The 18,682-nt window shown below is 39.0% G+C and overlaps 1 protein-coding gene across 2 annotated transcripts in view; it reads left to right on the top strand.

The window, feature by feature from the left end:
- PDE11A (phosphodiesterase 11A) overlaps positions 1-18,682 on the top strand; it is a 128,775-nt gene that overhangs the window by 80,959 nt on the left and 29,134 nt on the right. For both annotated transcript variants that reach the window (XM_048953130.1, XM_048953129.1), the window contains exons 11-14: positions 7,636-7,782; positions 7,888-7,995; positions 13,310-13,419; positions 16,106-16,196. In XM_048953130.1, coding sequence (XP_048809087.1) covers positions 7,636-7,782; positions 7,888-7,995; positions 13,310-13,419; positions 16,106-16,196 — 456 coding nt within the window. The remainder of the gene's footprint in view (positions 1-7,635; positions 7,783-7,887; positions 7,996-13,309; positions 13,420-16,105; positions 16,197-18,682) is intronic.

Below are 18,682 nucleotides of genomic sequence, written 5' to 3'. Positions count from 1 at the left end.
TGCGAGCAGAGCTCCTGCAGGTTGTGTCAGGGAGTGGTGAGTGCTGCCAGAGTACAGTGGGACAGGAAAAACAGTGAAACACCAGTTCATTTGCTATTGTGGTAACAGGAAGGAGTTTGTTTCTTTATTGGTGGGTTTTTGGTTTGTTTTTTTTTTTTTTTCCTCTCTCTTCTGGACAATGCCTTCACTTCTTCCTCTCTCGAGAGCTCTAAGAGTCCTTCTTGGAATTGCACAATTTGGGCTGTTTGCCACCAGAAGAGCTGGTTCCTCCCTGCTTCTTCACATTATTCTGTGAGGAGAACTCTGACCCTGTTCCTTTCACATCTAATCAGGTTGTTCCTCTTCTGAGGTTTCAAGGAAGAAGCCAGAGCTTTCCTTCCCCTTCCTAGGTCTCCTTGTGAAGAAGGCTGCCTTTCAGTCCCTTTTTTCCTCGCTCTCCCAAATTCATAGCCATGAGGGGATCAGTCCTCATTACCCATTCTGCTCTCCATGCAAGCAACAAAGCTGACTCTGCCTATCCAAACCAAATGGGGCTGTTGTGGGAAATGGCAGCCTTGCATGCCTGACACTTATTCTGTATCACAGAGAAATATTTGCCCTAGGTTTGCTGCTTGCATTTGTTTAAAATTCTGGGACTGAGACTGAATGGTCTCTTTTGTACAAGCTTCTCATCTGCACCAGTGGTCATAAAAAGTAGACAGTTGCTAGCCTGTAGTATGTGACTCACTGGCTATTTCCTAATCACCATACGCCAAAAGGACGTGAACGCTCCCCTGTGCGCCTCGGGAGATCATTGTGTACAATGTGCATGCCCTGTAAAACTCCAGTCCTGGGCTGCTGTGGTTATGTACTTTGGCCTTAAGAATAATAGATACTCAGACCATTAATTGTTTCTATTTTATGTCTCTGATCTTTTAAAATAGAATTTTCTTGTTGCTTTTATAGACTGCTATATATTTTGTTTCTCTGTACTAAAAAACAACTTTAATGCCGTGGATTGATTTTTAGCAAAATAAATAACGTATTTTGTATCTTTTCCATTACAATTTTTAACAGAACTTTAAACGTAGTATTTTTTATCTTCGTGAAACTTTTTATTCCTTTTGAAGGGTCTAGGTTTCAGAAAGTGGCACGTTCAGGCAGGATTAACTGAACACTAAAAATACTTCCAGGTTTTCAGATGTAGTTCTGGGTTTGTCTTTGAAAACAGCAAGTGAAATGTTGTAATGACATTTCTTCATTTGCCTTTTTAAAACTGAAAGTACAGGATGGCCTCCTTTCAGGCACAAGTGCCATTATGCCAAAACCAGAAAGTAAATAGCATATTTTTGCCATGACCACAATGTGTGATAATGAAAGCATTTGCCAAGTGCTATATTTGTTAGTGATGTTATTTAATGGCTACTTTCGTTGTTCTAGTAGGAGCAGAATTAATAGCTTTCTTAATGCAAAGAGGTTTCTCTTCTAATTAAAGCAAATAGCAATATTCACGCTCAGAAGTAGTTACATATGATTTGACTACTTACAAAACATAACATTTGAAACAAGACCGAATGCAGCTTTCTTGGTTCCACAATTTGTTTAAATTGCATGCTGCCCCGTTAATTTGCCAGTTGAAAAAGAAGCAGTGTATACCACATATCTATGCTTCATCTTCAGATTTTAAAGCTGGATGCAAGAATAGCATTATTCTCAGTTTACAGATGTGAGATTTTGACATAACACAATGACCTTTTCAAGTAAAGGGCTCGGATACCCGCTCTAGGATCTGGGGCTGAGCTTGAGTGTTTGCTTTCACTATTGCAACCCACTGCTTATCTGGTGGGTTACTCTGAAAGATCTTAAAATCTGTAAATGCTGTTTGAGGGACTTGTGATGCCTTTTACATCTGAGCAGTTGTTGGATGAAACATTCACAGCAAAAAGTGCATGAAAGATGGGAGTCCTGTAGATCTGGTGATGGCAAAATGTGTGTATAGGAGCACAGCTTTTCCTTATATCATGCTTTCATCCACCTGCATTCAGGTGCGGCCAAAATGCTACTACTGTTTCTCTTGTCTCTGGTTTCACCCACTCAAGTATTGCTTCCTACAGTGCCCTCATTCAGGGAATCAAAATCTGATGAAATTTTTTGAAGAGCAGGTGAAGTATTACTTTTTTGACCCTGCTTGAGTATGGAGCTAGACTGACTGGTCTTAAGAAATATTCTCCAACCAAAGTGGCTCTGTGACTCCATGTGGTCTTACTGTAGAAGGTAGCAGTGATAGTCATATTAAAAAAAGTCATTAACATTGAAGTCCACAGAAAAATGCAGACACATGCTTTAAATCTGTTCCGCACCCACTTCCCTTTACTGTAAATATTATAAACTCCCATTTAAATGCTGCTGTCCTGCTCCTGCTGGGCTGGTTATTGGACAAGAAATGCTGATTCAGCACCGTGAAGGGCAGCCAGTTGCAGCCTGCAGTAACAGATGGAGGCCTTTAAATCTGTATTGCTCTGGGCATTCAAACATTGCTGAGCTGAAGCATTTGATTCTTGCCCTTTGGAGAGAGTAAGAAATGTGTCAGACTGGAGCATGACAGGCTTTGGTCCTCCATGGATGTGAATATTTTCAGGATTTGTCCACTACTGCTAATAGCTGACAATAAAGGTACATTTTTTTTTTAAAAGCCTGCAGATATAAATATAAGCAAGTATTTTCAGGGGCCTTTATAATACACAAAAAGAACCCTTTGGAAATAAAAATCTGTGCCATTGAAATTACTGTCTTCACTATGGCTTCATAGAAGATAAAGTGAGAGATGAAGAAGGCTCCACTTGAATGCTTTCTGCACAGTTTTTGATGATTCAACTTCAAGCTTTTTTCAGTTTCTGATCTTTGAGTGTCACACTGCAGAGATACTTAAAAGGGCCTCAAGTCTGACTTCATCACATTATCAAATATGGAATATATGATTGCTAAGAATATGCTGTTAAAAGAATTAGTACAAAATCATCCATTGTGCAAATCTTATTTTGTTCTGTGTTCTCAGTACTGAATGGGATCAAAATCTGGCTTTTTGTGTATTATATGTAATGCTGAATGAACTTTCTACAATTATATCCTTCAGGTATCTTCTGTGTGAGAAACTTCTCAAGTTGCCAGTTAGTCTGTGATGACCTCTGATAATCAAACTACAAATTGCCCTCTCTCCATCACTCATCCAGACTTGTCTCATAATCAAGTTTTCTACAGAAGATTGCTAATTATCCAAATTGCCATTTCATATTTGTCCCTAAGGTTATATAGTTATTTCTCTACAAAGAGGTGTCTCCCACTGTGCATTTTTCGTGATGGCAAAGCGTGACTGGACTGCTGGTCTGAGTAGCTGGAATGAGAAGAGGGAACTTCACTGCTTTTCCTTTTACCCATTTCAAGTGATTGTTCTTGTATTATTTATAACTACAAATTGATTTAAAGTTAATTCATTTTTCTTAGTGGCATTAATGAATACAAGCGGTCATTTAATGGTGTGTTTTGCATATACTTTCTCAACACCAGTGTTGGCCATTAGGAAGGTACTAGGGTGGTACATGACGGAAGTTGAAAGCAGGATTAAAAGGAAAGCAATTTGCAGTAACGTTAACCAAGCTGAATATAATGCCTATATCTCATTCAGGAAACAGGCTCTGTAAGAGCAGCAGAATTTTCCCCTTTTGCTTGTCTTGATTGATTTCTGCTGCTTGCAAGTGCCTTGTTCAGCCCTTACAGCGAGAACACTGTAAAATGCTCCGTGTGTGTGTGTATTATATTGCGTTTTTCTGACATACGTATACACACACATATGTACTGTCTCAAGAATGAAAGACTAAGAATGAATACTTCATTCTTGTCTAGTTCTGTGCTAACAACATAAAGCAATTATACAGTATGTGCTGTATGCTTCCAAAACTGTGAAATACTTGTGTTCAGCAGCACTAAGGTGCAAGCACCAGATAACAGCTTTTATTTGAAGAATTTTAGCTCTCAGTGTTTCCCTAAGACTTTGACTCCTTAGTTTCCTAAAGTTTTCTTTCTTTCTTAGCTTTTTGTTTCTCCACAGCAGCACAGAGGCTTATTCTTACTGAATGAGAACCACAGGCTGTCTTTGATAGCCGCCAGGATTGGGATTCTGTAGTTAATAGTTATTCCATGTATTTGGAATTTCAATGGTCATCAGTGGCCACTAAAGGGCTGAATATTGTTGATGTAGCTTTGTTTAAGATTTGATCAGTCTCTTATTTACCTCCCTGACATTCACATGTACTAATAAGCCTATGAAGCAATTTCCATGATAGCAGAGTAATGAGGAAAGGAGAACTTGCCTTTTATTCTGAATTGAGTACAAAGGCATATTTGTTCTCCCTTTTCCCTATCCATCCCAGTCTGTGCACATCCAAGTATGGGGTAGCTACAGTTTTTTGCCCCATGCTTTCTTATGGGAGCATGATGCTTCTCTTTCTCAAGCCGTCTACCAGTGGTAAGGTACCAAATTTGTACTACTTTGGGCAAGATCAGTCACGTCCATTGAGCTAACTCCAGCTTGTGTTCATGGCTCCTTTCAAGATGAATATTATCACTTCTTGGAATTAAAGCAGGGATGTGACCAGAGGAGTCTCATCCAGCTTTAATTTACAGTAAGCTCTTAGAAGTCGCATGAATATTTCTCAAGAATGAAGAGCCTTGAAATTGCTTGGTCCACAGGGTAAAAAGACTTCAGTGTGTAATATTCTTAATTGTTTTTAGAAAGAGGAAATTGAACATCAAAACATTCCAAAGGAAGCAAGCCTTTTAAGTGATCCTAAATCACTGGGGTGCTTTAGAAAATAATTTCAGTGTAAGTTGAATTTTTAATTGCCTGCCCCTTCCTCTTATTGTCGTGGTACTTTCATCCCCTCTGTTTTCCTGGAAGAGAACGTTATTGTTGCTGTCTATTTTAAGGAATTCACTGGAATTTCTCCTGCAGTGCAGCAAAATGTCAGGGCTGGATATGCTTTAATATGCTGTATTATGAATATTTTTTATATCTTTGTAATTAAAGAAATGAAGTTTTAATGACTGCTCTCTTATAAGCCTTGGACTGTTGCATTTGCAACATAAGAAGCTCAGGACAGACAACGCCAGGTGCAGCTGGAATATTGCTGCAGCCCCACAGCATTATTTTTTTTTTTAACATTATTCAAATTAGTCTCAACACTCATAATTCTGTTGTTTCCTTTATTGCTGTTGTAAAGCAAATGGTTCTTTTATACAAATGTTATCTCCTGGCTATTAATTCAGCTGTTATTTTGGATTATGGCACTCCTGTTAAATTTAGGAATGTAAAAACTCATAAATATTTAAAAGTTTCAGACTGACGTGGGAAGAAATTGTTTTTGACTTGCTTTGTTAATATCCTGTTGTTCAATTTGTAATAGATTTGGAATATATTGTTATTTCTCTATTGTTTGAGAAAAGGAAAAATAGTCACAGTTGAGCAACTGCTTCAAGTGTTCGCACTTGAATTGTAACATGTAAATACAATTTTTGTTCAAGTGGAAAATTGCAAGGGAAATATCTGTTTTCCTTTGAGAGAACAACAACAACAACAAAGTTAAAACTTTAGTCAGAGCCCACTTCATGGCTAGTGAAAATGCAGCAGTATGTTTGTAAGGATGGTTTCAGTAAAGCAATTCCAAGCAGGGCTGGTTACAGTGAAGTTGTTCTGTTTCAGCATTTTTCCTCTTTAAACTTTTCTAAGAAATAAATAAAATGGACAAATGTTTTTCTTCCATTGTAGATATTTTGAATAGAGTACGTTTACTACACAGTGAGTGTATCTGTAGGGTAAAGATTAGTATGCAACCTGAGTATCCTCCAAACTCTGAATAATAACCAGGGGATAAGAAGCCACAATTTTTGCTGACCAATGAAGGTCTAGGAGGACGTAGTTTGGAGCAGCATTCCTGTTTCACATCTAACAACATCTTCATTCATTCTTGACATTGGAATTGAATGCGTAGCTTTTCAGACAGGTATTAAGGAATATTAAGTCATAAATCCTGTCAGTGTCATTAATAACTATTTTACATTTTTCAACAACTGTTCCAAAAAAGATGTTGAGTTGGTTCAATCCTGATCAGCAGGCTGACAAAGCGGGCAAAGTACGTATGCAGTTAACCAAGCTTGCTTCTCTCCTGCATGCTCCCTGAGTTGTTCAGCTGTGTCTTTGGCTTGATGGGTTTGTTTCATTTCCCACATCAGTTAACCTCAGTGGTGTAATATCGTGACTTTTTGTGGTACGGGCACTGAACTGAACAGAGAGCTTTCTCTAGCTAGCAGCTAGGTTGGTACTGCAGTGTCACTGCTGTTGAATGGCAGATTTGCACTCTCAGCTCTTATAAGGTATGGCCGAACCAGCTTAATCTTCATGTAAAGAAATAATTGAGGTGACAGTTTTCTTTTGTCTAGAAAAACCTTTTTTTCTTTTTAATGACTTGTCATAGTTACGGTGCAATATTTCAAAGTTCAAGTTTTCAAAAGGAAGCTGTTAAGTGATCGTGTACAAGCTGTAATTCTGAAGGTGAACTTAGAATGGCATGAACAAATGGGTATTTTTACATGCACATAATGAGCTGGATGTGCCATGCTAGCTGACTCCAGGCAAGTTTAACAAATTCAGTATGGTCCAGCTCTTGGCCTGTAAGGCAGACCCGGCCCCTCTGTGAGCTTTCTACCTGACCTATCACCTTCTTGCTGCTGAAGAGAGCAAACAGATGCTTCTTCAGCAGAGGCAGACTCCTCCACCTGCCTTCTCTGGGGAGATGAATAGCAGCTCTGGAGGGGCATAAGGAAGGGCAAGCAAATCCTTCGGGGCTGCTGGCCCCCCCACCTGGCTTCTGCAGATGCTGCCACCAGGCCACCCAAAGCATGACCATGTGCATGACAGTATTCTTGAGCCAGTCCCACACACTCCCTCATTCATTTTTGTCTGCACAAAAAGCTCATTCCTCTATTACAAATGGAATGTGAATCTGCTATCATATGAAAGAAAGAAGATATAAGGCTTTTGCTATAGCTTATTGACTTTTTTTTTATTCTTCTGAAAGCTATTTTTGCTATGTGTTTCTTGTATTACTCTTGGTTCTATGTGAACAATATAAAGCCAACAGTTCTTGTGTGCTTATAAACTTGAGGACATTTGGATGAGGAAATTCTGCAGAGCAGTATATTTACTTTGCATTTCTGAATGGTAGCAATTAAAATTCACAGCTGCTGGCTGTCCAGATGTTTCTCACATTACAGCATTGTAATTTGCATTGGAATATATTGTGTTACTGCAGTAGCTGTTAAGTGGTCAGCTCTTCCAGCCCTAACTGCTGTATGCGAGCTCCACGTACAGTTGGGATGTATTTTCCACTTGCGTCTGGTTCTTCTCCTTCCCCCCGTTCCCCACCTTAGTTAGCCTGACCAGTCTGTATTTCTCAGATGAAGGCTTTGTTGCTTGGAATTCACATACAGCAGGGGACATATTGGCAGATCAGAGCAGACGTACGGGTGGTTTCTTTTAAGAGAGACAGGAAAAAAGGACCTAGCTTTGAATCAGAACTTTCCCTTTCCCTTTGGCATTTTCAGACTGCAAACATCCCTCTGGTGTCAGAGCTTGGCATTGATGACATCCATTTTGATGACTTCTCACTTGATGTGGATGCCATGATTACTGCAGCCCTGCGGATGTTCATGGAACTTGGAATGGTTCAGAAATTTAAAATTGACTACGAGGTAACCATCTGTTCTGCAGAGATATCTGCTGCTTCCATGTTGGCACTGCTCTGTCCATTTGCACGCGTTTAGTAGCCCTGATAAAATTTGTACTTTTCATTTCAGACGCTGTGTAGGTGGCTTTTGACAGTTAGGAAGAATTATCGAATGGTTTTGTATCACAACTGGAGACATGCTTTCAATGTGTGCCAACTAATGTTTGCCATGTTAACTGTAAGTATCCCGCTACAGACACAATCCCATAAGATCTTTTAGTGCTACATTCCTTACCTGTCTAAATGTTTTCCAATGTGTTTTTCTGCTTGTTATGATATTCATTCGTTTGCAGTAGATATGCACACAGAACTAGGTTATTCAACTTAAGATGGCATGTGTTTGGCAAAACCTTATAGTGTTTTAGTGACAGTGATATCACAGGCATATTAAAGTGACTGAAAACAGATGGAAGTCTTGGATTAAGCTTGTTATTATGGATCTTCATCTTACAATAACGCTTTCCTTTTGGAACTCTTTAATTTGACATTTATTTTGGACTGTTAAATCGAGATATAAAAAACATGGAGGATTTAGAAGAATTATTTATTTTGTTGATATTTAATATTTTCTTCTCCCATTTCATCCAAGCTGTTGTGAAAAATACTGCCTAAAAACATTAAGATCATCTTCCTCCATAGTGATCTATGTGAATCTTTTGTCTTCACTGGACACTGTAATACTGGTGCGTTTTGTTTACTTCTATCACCATCAGTAGCTATAACTTCTCTCAGCTACAAGTTAATTCTGTTCAAAATACCAGTGCTTTTACATTCTCTCTTCCTACCCCACATCAACCTTGCCACTGTATATTATATATAAATATACCGTTACATATATATATTATATAAATAATGCATATTTAATTAGTTAATTCTTGCAAACATATCTGTAAAAAGACCATGGTTCTGATTGCTTAAGATTCTGCTTAATATGGCAACAGAGAAGCAATGTGTCTCTGTGCATACAACACTTTTCATTGTGCTTTTTAATTTTTTTTTCCATATCTCCAGATAAAATTTCAAATGAAATGAATATTTTAGGCTCTAGTAAAACTATGATGTTCATAAGGTGATACTTCAACAAGATGGTTGATGCATAAGCTTACGTTATATAATTAGAGGAGCATTTATCACTAAAAAGCATCTTAGAATATTTTCATGAGGAACCAACAAAAGGAGGATCCCCAAAGCAAAGGTTGCATTTTCAAATACAAGAACATTTCCTATGGACAGAGGAACAATCTTCTGACTTAATTACTGAATTTTGACATTCTTGTTGCTGCTGAGATGCCAGCATGGCCAGCATTTGCATGCTATCAGCCTGTGTGTGTTATCAGTGGAGCCTGCACTGCCTGTGCTAATCATACAGTGATTAAAAACACCAGATTGGTCTGCTGCCACTGAAATATTTCCACTGTGTTACACAGCCTTTAGATGGGCTGTAGCATGTTAACTCTACATAGGGCACAGTTGGCTTGGATTTCCAGCTGTTGTTCCTGGTTGGGCAGCACAACCAGTACCTTAAAGAAACAGCAGAGCATGAGGTCCTCAGGCAGGTAAATGACATCAGCGATGTGCTAGGTCTGTCCTGCAAGTTGTGTGGGTTAGGTTCTGTGAGCAGTTAGGGAGTGTAACAAGCTGTGAGGCAAAGCAGACAGAGACCTCTGATGAGAGTGAGAGAAGTCATCCCTTCTCTTGGGAGTGGAGATTGTGCAGCTGGGTGGAACCAGCCACATCTTCCTATGGACACTTTCTGTTGGTCTTAAATGAAAACTCATTGTAACGTGGGCACTGGTAGTTTCTAAAAGTGTTATGAGCGTGGCAAGCCTGTTGTTAAGTTATATAAAGATAGAAGGGTTTTCACTCTGAGCAGTAAGAGTCAAGTCAGACAACGTCTGGGGATTGCTGCCGAACGCTGCCGGGAGCGAGGCAGCCGCAGCCCCCGTCTCCACGCAGCTCCTCTGCGAGGGAAAAGCGTCCTCTAGATGGAGCTCCGAGGCCGGCTTTGAGGCAGGTTTTGTTTTGGGTAGAGGAGCCCTTTCCTACCGGGTACCTCCATCTCAGCTGGAGGCGGCCAAATCGCAAATCCGCAGCCAGCAGGGAGGAGGAAGATCGCGATTTCTTCAACAGCCAACAGCAGGCCAGCGAGGCTGAACTCTGCGACCGCATTCAAAGCTTAATTTCAGGATGCGTTTAAGCAAGCAGTGTGGGAGCACACATATCTGTGGGAGGCGATCTAAGATTTTCAAGCTCAGCTCATTTCAGTACATGGGCTTCTAGTCAGATGAGCAGGCAGTTCCAGGCGGGCGGCACATGCACCAGAGTCTTTTGACTGTGCCACGTCTTGTCCTGCTCTGCTGTGGCTTTGGTGCAGAACAAAAGCAAGCCAGGCAGTCTGGGACCTGCTTTGGCTGCTCTTGCTTTCAGAGATAGGAAGACTGATTTTGTGAAAAGAGACATAAAAGCGATAGTCATGAGACTAGTAATAGCACAAGGTTTGCACGTATTGCATTTTTCTTGGGAGAGCCATCCTGCTTAGTATGCCTCATTGTTTGCTTTTCATCTGCAAGAAGGGAAAATTCTCTGCCTCGTAGAGATACTGATTTGTGCCCGGTACTCTGTTGCAGGGTTTGTGTATATGAATATGTCAATATGCAAGACCCTTTCCTAAAGTTGTTGTAGTCTTTTTCTGGTTTTTCCATGAAAATCAATAATGTTATCTGCACCACAAATATAAATAAATAGGTCTATTTTAGGGAGTTTTCATGAAGGGTTAGCCTAACAGATTAGACATTACTACATTACATGCTAACAAGATTCGCCTCTGATGGCCTCACCACACTCTCATTGAAAACAGAAGCAAAATCCGGCTGGGCTAAACAAGCCAACAGAAATCCTGCGATGCTTAAACCAGGTGTGTCAGCCTTCTGTATGTGTACCATATATTCCTGTATGTCTAAATATAGATTTTGTTCTTTTCAAGACACTGGAGAATTATAAACCCAGTCCTGTGAGCCATGCTTCAGGCTCACCCAAATATTCTGAAGACGAGCACTGAAGCAAGGCTGCTCCTCCAAGTTAGGAATGTCGCGTGAGAGTAAACCACAGGATGAAGCCCAGCTTTGATAATCATATTAATGCTTTGCTCAAGAAGTAAAAATGAAAACGTCAGTAATATAAAATTAAAATCACATCTGGTGTGCTACTAACAAAACATATAATGTGGAGCAAGGTATAACGAATGCAATTCATTTCCTCACATGAGAGAATGACCTCCATAACTCACTGGAGACTCTGCCACTCGTGAGTTATGGGTCGTTTTTTTTCTGGTGAAAATAAATTTTACTGTGCCATCGTATACAGCTGTGTATTTTTTTTTTCTCTCTGTAAATTCAAAAAATGAGGAAATGTGATTCTCTGCTCTGAACATAATGCGAAAAGAAAAAAAAAGATCCTCTTACAATGATGTTGTTTTAAATTGAACGTTCTTATTAAGTAAGATATGCTATATTTCTCTCATACACTCTATGACAATATTTTTGATTAAATGTTGAACTTATTTTCAAGATATTGCTACTGTTAATAAATTCCTTAATCAGTCTCCCTGCATTTATGATACAGGTTGAATCTTTGAGTTTAATCAAAGCTTCTGTTATGCTGAAGGCTATTTATTACAGTATCAACATTCTATTATGAAACCTCTATTTTAAGTTGCTTTAACTCAGCATGAATGCTTTCTCTAGGCTGAAAGCTGACACATGGTATGTTGTCAGTTAGAATCCTCTTTTCAATTTTTTTTTCCCTAAATAGACCTTTATTATTTTTGCTATACAAGAGCAATATTTAAAGAGTAAAACCAGAAAACACTATTTTTTAGATAACTTCCTCTGCCTGAGTGTCTAGTACTGGAATTTTAAGAAGAATCAGGAGAAGCCCTTTTGTAATAGTCAGGTTAATCTGTACACCAGTGGGTATTACGTGAATGGAATCTTTTTTCCTCATATTTAGTTATCTTTTTAGACGTATAAACTTTGCACAGTTATAAAGCATTTGTAGCAAGTCCTGCACTTCCATCGTTCATGCTAAAATGTACTTTTGAGCAACCTGGAGCAGGGTTGATTCCCTGTACTGCTTAAGAATTAACTGCAGCCACATTTTAAACTGTGAAAACAGAGAATATTTGCATTTAAATATATATTTATTTAAGTAGAATTTATGGTCTTCCAAGTGAATAGCAAAGTTCTCACTTGGTATTGCAACAATGGCTGGCATCTCTGAGTGAGCTGTATGTTCCTGCGGAAGTGCAAGGACATCAAATCCCACTGTTACTCACTGTCTTGGTATCACTTAATGCTCTTCTTGCCAGAGTGAAATTATGCTCCACTCAAAAAATCAGCAGAATTCAGAATTTCTTACATACTGTTCAAGTTAGGTTTTGTCTTCCAAAATAAATTGTTTCTTTTATACAATTTCCTCTCTTGCTAACTGGATCATGTGGCTAGTTGGAGAATGTGGTTCAAGCCTGATGCCATGGACACAAAAGGATTAACAGTTTTCCATTTCAGTCATTGTTGCAGGCAATATGCCCTGAATCTTCTGAAGAGTTGAAGAACCATGTTGTTTCTGTTGTGGGTAAGGTGCACCGGGCCTACAGTGTCCCAGACAGCTTTCAGCACCTCCTCAGACATGAGCTGTTCAGGGTGCTTGAGGTTAGCAATAGCGGTGGTGCTTCTCTGTCATGAGGCAGTTCAGGCTATTGCACATCTTCTGTACAAGAAGAGGTATAGGGGCAAACAATATTTGTAGGGATTCACACTGGCATATCTGGCCTGAATTGGCTGTGGGGGATTTCAGTACATCAAATTTCAAAACTTTATATCAAATTCAAGTGGGCATCTGCAGCAGAATTATGCCTTTTGAGATATTTCCTTCTAAATCATGTCACTTCATTTCACATGTCTCAGATAACAAATCTCTTAACTGTTCATACCAGTTCCATAGAGTATATTTCAGCTGGCATCTTTTATAGGTCTTTTGATTTAACAAATTAGATATCTTTGACAGTAGGGATTAACTAAAATGGCCACCTCAGAATTGAAGAAATCCGTGTTAAAGTACTTACTGAACAATAATTTCCAAATGAAATCAATTTTGGTTTGTAGTTCTCTGGTAAGAGATTCCGGTTCCTGTCTTATTGTGTAGTTACTGGTGTTTGTTTTCAGCTCTTTTTGCCATTGCTGCTTTCTGGGTGGTGGGGGAATGCCATGCTGGAAATGCAATGGAGAGATGATAACACATCACTCTAAGGACGTATCTGTTCTGCTAACCATCTAACATGCAGCGGGGAACATAATATGACAGTAAAGCATTTATCTTCTCTTTACTGATATGTTCATGCTATCAAAACAAAGTTGGCTGTTGCTTGATGGACTAACATTACTTATCCCTTTTGCTACTGATAGTTACAGCTGCTATTTTTTTCCTTTTCTCAGACAGCAGGATTTCAAGAGATTCTGACTGAAATTGAAATTTTAGCTTTGATTGTGGGATGCCTGTGTCACGACCTTGACCACAGGGGAACCAACAATGCCTTCCAAGCCAAGTAAGTTTTCTAATTCTTATTACTTTAATTTTTTTTTCTTCCACAGAAGAGCAAAAGGTGAGCAGGATAAAGAATGAAGCATTAATTTCAGGCCTCCCAGGCCAAGGCCAAGTATTCTTATTCCTGTACATAGTGAGGGACTATCCATCTTTATAATTCTCTGTTCTTTGGGGTAATTGCTGCCTTGTCCTTTGTATCAGGCTGTTGATTGGGTTAATCCTTGTGAGCTGACACAGAATATTGAAATGTGGTGCCAAAACTTGATGTTCCTCTCTTGCTCTGTTATTATTAATTCTGGTATTCGACTCAGAAAATACTGAGACAATCTATCTGGGCTTCTCACTGTCTGGAATGCATTAAGTTAAGCATAACCTAGCTAAGCAATTAAAAAAAAAAAAAAAAAAAAAAAAAAAGGTTAAAATGAAATCCTGCTTTCCCAACAATTTTCAAAATGGTTTAGGCAAGCACAGCATATAATTCCTGGCATACAGAGTATGAAACTGCTACCATCATGCTGGAGCTCTGCTGCATATCGTCTGCAGTAGGTGGGCTGCTCCTGGTTTGTAGAAATGCCACCTCCTTGCCTGCTCCATATGCCAGTTCTCAGAGTTCCATATGCTTGGAGTCCTGCTGCCACAGGCAGGGTTGGGCTGGCTGCTCCTTGACATGGTCAGTACCCACTACAGCACAAGGCTGGATCTCACAGGCAGATTGTTACATTACCTAAGTGAAATCTTGCTCTCCAGACCATTTTCAATTCCAAAAGTGAATGTCATTCTATTCAAGTTGCTTAAGACCTGATCCAGCAGCCCTGACTCATGTTTGTTTTTACCATCCAAGCTGCTACCCTTAGATGTGTTGCTGAAATAGCAGCAGGCTAATGGAAAGTTTGAGGGTACGTTGTAGAGTGATAAGATAACTCTGTTTACCAAGATCAGATTGTTTCCAAAATCTGGTTTTGAAAGACAGTAGGAATTGCCTGTTTGCTGCAGTGTGTAATATGCACTGGCTGCTGCGTTTCTGGGGCTGAGTATCCTTAGTGAACATCACTCATATTGATGTTTCTGATGTTTGCTAAGCTGCCATTTCCTAAGCTATTGGTGCTGCTATACGATCTCAATGAAACAATGACACTGTCTGTATCTTCAATCACTATAGCAAGGAAAATCAATTGCTGTGCTCAAAAGACAGAGCTCGTGGTGCAAAGGTTACCAAGCACTGCTAGATGCCTGTTCGCAGCTGAGTCTGGAGGAGAATCAAAAAAGATGAGACAAATGGGAAGCTCAGCTGATTGATGTTTATGTTCCTAATTTACCAAAATGAAACCTAAGATTTACATCCAGGCCATTTTAGGCTCTGATTAAGTTAACCACTTCTCTACTGTAACATTGCACAGACACATCTCTTGTGCAGAGAGATAGCTGACTTAAAGGCAGAGATTTCAGCATCAAACTGCTATCACTTAAACTTCCTTGACAACTGACTACGAAGAGGAGACTGCCATTTTATGACTCCATAAAGAAATTGCTGAAGACATTTAACAAAAGACAAAGATTCCCACACATACAAAATATCCCTGAAAATGGAAGCTGTAGTTTTCATAACAGCAGCTATGATTTATTTCTCTAACTTGGCTTACAAATTTAAGCACGTTTTCTTATTTTGTGTTCAGCGCTACTGTTCTGTGTTCTGAAAGTTCAAGAGGTATACAGTGAAGGCAATATCACAGCTGTCTGAAATGTCTTTGTTATATATCTCAACACCACATTCTCTAGGGATGATGTTTCCTGGACATCTTTCTCTCTAATATAGCTGCTTCTGATAATTAAATAGCAGTATGGTGCAGTTTTATAGTTTATTTTCCTAGGAGACTCTTTCTGTTTGTCTCTAGCATAATCTCTTGTTCTCATTTCTTTGGAAAGAAAACCCATCTTGTCACTCTAGGCTGGGTCCCAGAAGTGAAGTAATGATGAACAGTAACTATTCTGACAATCCAGTTCAATTCTCTGCACCTCCCAACAATTCTCAATTTAATAACTGTATTTCATAGGTTTTTGTTCTTTAAACTTGGGAAACCCAACTGCTCTGTGCCTTTTGAAGCTTTATTTTGTTTTAGATAATAAGCATGATAAAAAAATACATTCTAGACAGATGGCAAACTTTACTTTTACATTTACTACTCTCAGTGCTGTTTTTTGGTTACATTAGTATTTTTTTTAAGTGTGTGCTTTTAGATATAGACAGAACCTCACTGCATTTGAACTTGTTTTTTTGTTTGTTTTTAAAGATATGTAATCACCTTTTTGTAAGCCTTTTTTTGTTAATATCTACTAATAACTGAAAATTAAAAGTAACAGAAGAGTCAATCTCTTGACCCCTGCTCAAGGCTGATACAGTCTGTTTTTACTGCACAGTGCTGTGCTGCAGCACTGCTAAGGCTCCTTGGAAGCTGCATTCCATAACTTTGTTCCAGGAACTATCTTTAGTCAGCTGGTGGTATTTAGCATAAACATAAATGCCATGTATTTGGCTATAAATGACTATTTTGATCTGGCCAACTCTCAAGTGTGGTCGCTGACATGGATAAGAGTAAGTATGACTGCATGCTTTCATTACTAAATTCTGTCTGAAATCTGCTTTGTAAGCAACTAAGCAGCATTTGTTGACTCCCTGCATTCTGTTTCAGGAGCGGATCAGCCTTAGCTCAGCTCTACGGCACCTCTGCTACCTTGGAGCACCACCATTTCAATCATGCTGTCATGATTCTCCAAAGTGAGGTACAAAGCATTACTATTAATCTCACTATAAGCTGTTGGGCAGTTTCAGCCAGGGAAAGGAAATACCACATACAGTACCTTCTTAATGCCCTCTCCTTGAGGAATTATTTATTGGATACCTCAAAGGTCACAACTAGCACAAAATTAAACAATTACAAATGCTGATCGTAGATCCCAGAGATTATATCTGTCTCAATCAGCTAGGGGCAAGAAGAATATATCCTAATCATGTTATCAGTTTCTCTGTCTTACACAGATCCTGCTCAAGGCCTTATAGTTAGGTAAAATGCTCTTACCTTTCCCCACAAGTGTTGTGTTGCACTCAGTCTATCTGAGTCATCCTTTACTGGTTCTGCGTTATTTTACTAAATGTTTGTGGGTTTTTTTTAATTAACATCAGCAATATTGCACTGTCCAAAATACACTAGCTGCTGTGCAGATTCCTATAAACACATAGCTCCTGCCTAGAACACCTTCTGCTCAACAATATGCAGGTTACACTGCCCTAGAGGTGTTATAAGAGGGAGTAGAGAGACACATCATCTTTATGAAAAAAATGGATGTATTTTGTTAATTTACAGATAGCTTGTTTCAAAAGGTGTTCAGTATATATAAAAAGTCTTATTCATGCAGCACTATTAGAGACTATTCTGATGTGCACTAACTTTTGAAGGGCGTGGGATTGTCCATGATTATAGGGAAAAGGGAAAAGGGAACTGGGTTGAACTCTGTATGCCTTGACTCTGTATGCAGTGTCCACAATCAGTGGTCTAAGATTGACCTCTGGGTTTTAGTGTCCAGTTTTTTAACATAATATTTACAACATAGACATGGTAAAGGAGAGCCCTGGCATGAGATTTAAACAATTCAATCTGCTCAGTTAAGATGATCCCCTAGTAAATGGCTCTTTAGCTAGCAGAGAAAGACAACAAAAAGCAGCATTTGAAGGCTAAATAGACCAGTTCACAGGGAGTAGGGAAAAGGAAAGTAGTGGTTTGGTTTTTTTCTTTTCTTTTCTTTCCTTTTTTGTTTGTTTGCTTGTTTTCTTTAAACCAATGAGACTGTCTGTTCAAAGAAGCCTTCTTAGCTCTTCAAGTCTTCAGGACTGACTGAATGCCCTTCTGAAGTAAGTTCTTTACAAGGAGAGTGGTTAGGCCCTGGAACGGGCTGCCCAGGGAGGTTGTGGATGCCCCGTCCTTGGATGTGTTTAAGGCCAGGTTGGACGGAGTCCTGGGCAACCTGATCTGAATGTGTATGTTTGGTGGCCCTGCTAGGCAGGGGGGTTGGAGCTACATGATCCTTGAGGTCCCTTCCAACCCGGGTGATTCTGTGATTCTGAAGACATGCTTAAGACATGGACAACTCTGTGCAAGTTTATAGCTCATGTCAGACTAGATTACAACACCACTTCTTTTGAAATAAATACAGATTTGGATCCTCCAAACTACTTAAATAGGCATATCAACTTGTGCAAGCTGAGCAGTTTGTTTCTTGCCTCGAATATGCTAAAATTAGATGATATCCTATGCACTAATGTTGATATCCTAGTCTGGTTTGGCTATCTAAAATTAAACATAGAATAGTGCATGATTACTTTGAATTTTTATCATGCTGGAAAGACGAGCTATTTATTCTCTACTTCTGTCATGCTAACCTCAATATAAGTGATTTTGAGCTTTGTGCTGGCATGGTTTTACACATGATGAAACAGATCAGAAATGTAAAAAATAAAAAAATTACAGATCGACAACTTGGTAAATTGCTCCTGTTGTAATAGCCACTGTTTTCCTCATACACCTTGCTTTGCTTTTTTTTTAATTTATGATAAATTTGTTCTTCTCAAATTTTACATTTTCAAATCCTTTTCAATGCTCAACTAAAGATAAAAACTCATTTCACTGTCACAAAGGCCATGTTTTATGCATGGCAGTTCTATTTTTTAGACCAACAATGAGCTAACTTATTAAATAAATAAATAAGAACCAACTCTCCCTCCAAACCTTGCCTCGTCTGTCCTCAGACATTCATGGCTGTAACATTTCCTATCTCTGGAAAATTCTTGCTTTTAAGTGCATTTTATTATTCCTTAGCAGTATATGGCAGTATGTACTGAATGTTTGCATTACACTGCTAAATGCCACCAAAATAAGACTCTGTTTACCAAGAACAACACTGATTTTATGGGTGATTTCATAGAGAAATTGTAGGATCTCTGTCCCTATTAGTTTTCAGAATTTCAGTTACAAAATACCTCTCTGCTCTTGAATAGCAATAACCAACTAGTTTGTATCCCTTCATTCTGGCTATGGAGCACTTTTCAAATTCTTAAGCCCATTACCCCTGTAGAACATCCTATCAGACCTTCAAACCACAGAAAGTTGTGCTCTTCAGCCTGTGCAGGGAAGGCTTGTGTATGTGGTAAGAATGCAGTAATGGGTCAGAGAGAGCAAACAGGCTGTTTTGAATGAAAAACTGATTTAGTGTCT

The sequence above is a fragment of the Lagopus muta genome, chromosome 8, assembly GCF_023343835.1.
Source record: "Lagopus muta isolate bLagMut1 chromosome 8, bLagMut1 primary, whole genome shotgun sequence".
In the NCBI taxonomy this organism is placed as follows: domain Eukaryota; kingdom Metazoa; phylum Chordata; class Aves; order Galliformes; family Phasianidae; genus Lagopus; species Lagopus muta.
This window is presented reverse-complemented; position numbering and strand designations above follow the sequence as displayed.